At 38.5% G+C, this 6,451-nt stretch overlaps 3 protein-coding genes across 3 annotated transcripts in view; all 3 read left to right on the top strand.

Moving 5' to 3' along the window:
• LOC117173350 (coiled-coil and C2 domain-containing protein 2A-like) overlaps positions 1 to 6,451 on the top strand; it is a 146,254-nt gene that overhangs the window by 6,169 nt on the left and 133,634 nt on the right. The window lies entirely within an intron of this gene.
• LOC117173687 lies at positions 4,299 to 5,501 on the top strand. The gene has a single exon (XM_033362328.1). It carries the CDS (start codon positions 4,299 to 4,301, stop codon positions 5,499 to 5,501), a length of 1,203 nt encoding a protein of 400 aa, XP_033218219.1.
• Positions 5,666 to 6,451, top strand: part of LOC117173686 — a 990-nt gene continuing 204 nt past the window's right edge. Inside the window, exon 1 of the mRNA XM_033362327.1 lies at positions 5,666 to 6,394. Coding sequence (XP_033218218.1) covers positions 5,666 to 6,394 — 729 coding nt within the window. The remainder of the gene's footprint in view (positions 6,395 to 6,451) is intronic.

Below are 6,451 nucleotides of genomic sequence, written 5' to 3'. Positions count from 1 at the left end.
AGATAATACAATTATACATAATCTGTCGAAAATAATAAACTTTCCAACTTAGCAATTTTGCCCAAATTCCTGATTTACGAGAACAATTTACATAAAGTAACTGAATGTGTAACTCTTCTAACTAGACGTTTTACCAATTCCAAGCGTACACTTTCTTTGAGTTTAATATATTCTATATTCACTCGTTCGCCTCAAGAATTTTTTTTCCGTGCAGACGATCTGCCTTCGTTTCCCTGAAATCCGGAATAATAAATCCGGAACAACATCTGCGACGTTTTGGAGGAAATTCTGGAGGGCTCCAGTATTAACACTCATTTGTTATCCAAAAAATAAAACACCGCTATTACCGGCCAGTCACTCACAGTTCACAGATGCAATTCCATCTATACTTCGACTCTATCAATAACCTATGCCATCCAGGTTAATTTTCACTTATTTCCTTTAATGAAAAACACCAATTTAACATCCGGCGCGGCACATGTCATAACAACTGGCGACCATCATTAACACTACTAGCGCGTCGGGTGGTGACTGGCGTACCACCATCAGGTTGGTTACGACGTAACCTACTACACCATACGAGCCAGGAGTAAAGCTTATAGGGGGCAGCACCTCCCGGACCTAACCGGTGAACAAGCGGAGACAAGCGGGAAGGCGCCAAGAAAGCAAGGCAAGAGTTCAGTTCGTGTTGGTCTTCCACGCTCTACAGTTATTTGTACGTACTGAGTCGCAAGGAATTTTCTTCCTCGATTCACATCGGCTTCAGGGAGACAAAGGTAGGCGTCTTAGTTTTTCTTCCCTCAAAATTATAGTCTTTTGTCTTTTAAAAAAAGAATGAATTTCGCGCAGTGTCTATGTTTTTTCTCGCAATAAAATAATTTATTGTTTTCGTTCTTCGGGTTTTACAAGTGTGTGCCTTTGAGGTATTTTACTGTGTGTTGTAGTTTTTAGGCATAATCCCGTAACGTTTTTTTCTCTTCTTTTGTTTCCAAGAATGTTTTTAACTAAGTTTTTCTTTTAAAATAATGTTTATGCGTAATCGCTTGTAAGGATGAAAATGGCAGAAGTTTTTGGAGCATCCGCTTAACCTATAATTGCAAGTAATGCCCTTCTGGCGAATGCCAACATGAGTTTCATTTAACGGACATTTTGTAAATTTATCAATCCATTATTCTTTTTCTTTCACATTAATAAAGTCGTTTCAATTATTGTTATTTAAAAAAAGGGTCTACACGTTTCTTACCCCACGAATAATCCCTCTACCAAGAGTTAGGGCATTTAATCATGCTTTTAGAGATAACTTATTTCGAAATTTCATTTTATACATTTCTCTTTCCGTCAGGTGGTACCGGAAGGGTGCCTAGCGCCTTGTAAAGTTAATGTTCCGTCGGAACAATTATATTATACTTATTTTTATGCGATTCGTCGAAAGGCAAAAATTTATTTTACGTTACTCTGGGAACAATATTTAGGAACATTTGTCTTTAACATCCTAACTTCTAAATTGTGTATGTAAGTGTTTACTAGAAGTGAAAATTCCTAAAGTTTCTATTTTATGTCTTTATTGCAATAAGCTGCCTAAACCGTCTGAAGGCACGATCGCCGATCGCTGTAAAAACTTTTCTGTCATTAGACGTTATTTTCAAGGTTCTTAAATCGTTAGCCTGCCTGTCTTTACTTACGCATCTGTCAACCATGTGACCAAGGGCCTCTAGACCCTTGGGTTTCAACTTCGGGGGTTTTTCCCTTAGGGTTTTCCACTTCGTCGATTTCCAAAATCGACGTTCGCGTCATCTCCAAAACCGAAACCGTCAACTAGTCTCTAATGAGCATCTGACCTATGCAGTTCGTTGCATAGGCAGCCTAACAAATTGTTTTCCAATAGCATATAATTGTAATATAACTCCTCCATTCCATATACAGTGTTTTGTACTATTAATAAACATAGCATAAGTTGTATTTTGTTTTTTTGTAACAGTTTTTATACAAAAGACCCAATTACATCTAGTTCCCTATAAAATTACCATCCTACATAAGGAACATTTTGGTCCTTCGCGAGTCGCGGATGTTTTGCATAGTAAGCGCGCTTCAAATAAAATCGCGCCGGTTCGGTAAAAATGTGAGACATTGCTTTTGTGAATTCAATGAATGTTAAAAACTGAGTGAACTTCTTAAGATCTGTGTACGTGAAGTTAGCAATTCCAAAACTAGCATGAATGTGAATACTAGTGATTTTAAAACTAGTGGCCTTTAATTAATGAATTTTGAAATTCATACTTCATTTCAAAACTGGTGATTTTAAATACTAGTGATTTTAAAACTAGTGACTTTTAATCAATGACGTTTGGACTTTGTGCTAGTGATTTCAAAGCTAGTGACTTTAAATAGTGAATTCGTTTCTGTGAGTTTTAAAGAAATGATTCAAAGAACATTTTTAACAAAAGCAAACCAGCACCACTACTGAGGAGGATTTCTAGCACTACATTTGTCAATACTACATCTGTGGTCAATGCTACATCTACGACAAAACAAGAGCTTCCAACTGAGTTCAGACGTGCTTCCTACTTTCAGAGAAGGAACTTCTACTGCAAATCAACGTCTCATCATCTGCAACGCAAGTCTCAGCGAATCAAAGTAAGTCCAGTGATTTATCGATTTTCCATATCCATGTATATCCTATCGCGTCGATATTATAATGCGTTGTGGGAAACTATTAAAACTCAAGTTACAAGGTTTAAAACTATTCTCAAGAAAATACAAGATAATACAGATTTATATTCGCTCGATTTAGAAGGGCGACTGTTGAGACACAATGAACTTTGGCAATCCTTTGACGAAGTTCAAACGGGAATCGAAGAATTACAACCGAATGACGACGTCTCAGTACACGAGTCAGAACGGTTGGAATTCGAGGATCGATTCTACGAGATAAGTGGCACTGCAAAAAAATACATTCAAAAACTGTCCTCTTTGTCAGGAATCGGTTCCGCACAATCTGCTTCCAGTAATCATTCTAATTTAATTCAAAATTCGCTTACAATGAACCTAGATCCGGGTCAATTTCCTAATCAAAATTCGTCTCATTTTCAATTACCAAAGCTTCAAACTCCTACCTTTTATGGTACGTTTGATACGTGGCTCGAGTTCTATGATTCCTTTAAGGCTATGTGCCATGACAACATGAATATCCCTACGATCAACAAATTTATGTATCTCAAGGCATGCGTACAGGGTGACGCAAAAGAAGTAATTAATTCACTTGAAACAACTGCCGCGAATTATCCAATAGCGTGGGACCTTTTAATAAAACGATACGATAATCGAAAATTTATTGTTGAAAGTCATATCAAGTCTTTACTTGAAATTCATACAGTTTCAAAGGAATTCTCAGTTCGCGCGCTATTGGACAATGTTCAAAAACGCGTTAGAGCTCTTAAAACGTTAAGTCAGCCTGTAGATCAATGGGATAGCTTGCTTATTTTTATAGTAAAGGAAAAATTGAACGATTATACTCGGGAAAAGTGGGAGGAGAGTATAGGTACTTCCGATATGCCCACTATGAAAGATATGACTTCCTTTCTAGAACAAAGAGCGCTCATTGAATCTACCCAATTTTCTCAGAAACCTACTCAGTCCCATAAAAATACACCAAAAATGTCACACACTCGCGATTCAATTTTAAGCCATCATAATCATGCATGTCCGCGTCGATTTCAAAGGATGCAACCTTTAAGCTTAAGTGTTTACTTTGCTCAGAGGAGCACCTACTTTACTCGTGTAGAACGTTCTCGAAGATGTCAGCAGCAGATAGATATGATTTTGTGAAAAAGGCATCCTTCTGCCACAATTGTTTTAGCCCTCAACATAGTACCCGTGAATGTCGCAAAGGTCCTTGTCGCATATGTAAAAAACGACATAATTCTCTTTTACATTTTCCTGAAAAGATCCCAGAGCAGGACGTTTCGAAACCTGTAAACTCTTCTACCACTTTGGTCAGCATTCATGCACAATTACCATCGCAAGTAATTCTTGGAACGGCATTAGTCGAAATTTTAGACAATAAAGGTCAATATCATCCGTGCCGCGCTCTTCTCGATAGTTGTTCTCAGTGCAATTCAATTACCGATAAATTTGCTTCCGCTCTCGGTCTCAAGAAAAATCGTCTTGACATGCAACTCAGAGGAGAAGACAACTTAAAAACGAATGTCAAATATACTACCTCTACTAACATCAAATCACGCGTAAATGATCTTAATTTGAAAATGTCATTTCTCGTCTTCAATGAAATTTCTAGTAGAATGCCGTCCATTACACTTAATCAAAAGCTATCTAAGATTCCTGAAAACATCTCGTTAGCTGATCCTGAATTTCACCGACCTGCAGACGTAGATATTTTAATAGGGGCTGAATTTTATTACGAGCTTTTAGGGACAGGAAAAATTCGTTTCCCAGGTCAATCAGCCATTTTGCAAGAAACCGATTTAGATTGGATTGTCGCCGGACGTTACACCCAACCTCGTACTGCCCCGATAAGTCCGATGCAAGCTTCTTGCAATCTTATCAAATTTCAAGATTTACCGATTTTGTGGGAACTAGAACCAGAAAATCCAAATAAAATTCGTTCTCGGGAAGAAAAGGAGTGTGAATCGCATTATGTGAAAAATACTACGCGGGACGATAGTAACCGCAACGTAGTCAAACTGCACTTTAATAATAAGAAAGATTCGCTTGATGATTCTCGCAATACAGCTTTTCAAAGATTCTATGCGCTAGAACGTAAATTCGAGAAAAACCCTTCTTTTAAATCTCAATACACAGAATGCATGCAAGGCTATCTCACTGAAAATCATATGTCATTAATTCCCAGTCACTTAGTTTCAAATAAGGGCTATTTTCTCCCGCATCACGCTGTAGTGAAGGAAAGTAGCATTACTACAAAAACTAGAGTCGTATTTGACGGATCTGCCAAAACTTCGACTGGTATCTCTTTAAACGATACTCTCATGGTTGGTCCTACTATACAAGAGGATCTGTTTTCCATTCTTGCTCGATTTAGAACATTTTTGTATGCCATGACAGCAGGCATACAACAAATGTACAGGCAAATTCGTGTAGCGCAAGACAACAGTCTTTTTCAGAAAATCTTGTGGCGGCCAGACCCTTCCGAACCTATCAAAATTTATTCATTGAATAGGGTTACCTTCGGAACCGCTTGCGCACCATTTCTTGCAATTCGCACACTACACAAACTCGCGGATGACGAACGCGAATCGTATCCCATTGCATCGGCTATTCTCAAACGCGACTTCTATGTGGATGACCTCTTAACAGGCGCGCATACACTTCAAGAGGCTCTTGAACTTCGAAACAATTTAAGTACTCTTTTAAATAAAGGCAGTTTCAATCTGCGAAAATGGGCATCAAATCATCCACTTTATGCAATGATTTGTCGGATGAAACCTCAATTACGTACCGATCCCTCGACCCGACAGAAACAATAAAAACATTAGGCATACACTGGAATGCGAAAACCGATTCCATTTTATATACTGTCAATCTGCCAAGTTCGAACGATACAATAACAAAGCGAGTGATTTTATCTCAAACTGCTAAGTTATTCCACCCATTAGGTTTATTAGGGCCCGTAGTTTTGTCCGCAAAAATTATGATCCAAAAGCTTTGGAAACGCAAACTCACATGGGACACACCTGCTCCAGTCGAGGTTCAAAAGGCTTGGATCCAATACCGAAACGAATTGCCGTTGTTAAACGATCTCAGGTTTGATCGTTGTATCATGATTCCAAATTCAACTGAGATTCAGCTACATGGGTTTTGCGATGCTAGTGCGAAGGCCTATGGCGCTTGCCTCTATTTGAGATCATCGGGCACTCAAGGCAATCATCATTGTGCTCTTATTTGTTCTAAGTCACGAGTTTCTCCCTTAAAAACTACGTCATTGCCAAGATTGGAATTGCGTGCAGCTCTTTTGTTGGCGCAACTATACAGCGCCACTGTAAAATCTTTGCAATTGCAATTTTCAAAAATCTATTTTTGGTCTGATTCCACAATTGCCCTCAATTGGTTAAATACGCCACCACATACACTAAAAACGTTTGAAGCCAATCGGGTAGCCGAAATACAAGAAAAAACCGAAGGTCATGAGTGGCCACACGTACCTACTCATGACAATCCTGCTGACTTGATTTCTGGTGGTCAAGGACCTCAGGAGTTTTTAAACAATGAGTTTTGGTCCCACGGTCCTAACTGGCTCAGCAAAAAAGATGACGCGTGGCCTCAATTAAACATAAAAAATCATGAAAGATCGGAAGTGCGCGAAAGTCCACCAATAACGTCATTAAAAATCACACTACTAGGAACAAATATCTTGGAAAGGGTCAGTAGCTTTAAAAAACTGCAATCCATAATCGCGTACTGTTTTCGATTTTTCAAT

This window comes from Belonocnema kinseyi, chromosome 5 (assembly GCF_010883055.1).
Source record: "Belonocnema kinseyi isolate 2016_QV_RU_SX_M_011 chromosome 5, B_treatae_v1, whole genome shotgun sequence".
NCBI classification, from domain to species: Eukaryota; Metazoa; Arthropoda; class Insecta; order Hymenoptera; family Cynipidae; genus Belonocnema; species Belonocnema kinseyi.
The sequence above is the reverse complement of the archived record's forward strand: the minus strand, read 5'-3'. Positions and strand labels throughout refer to the sequence as shown.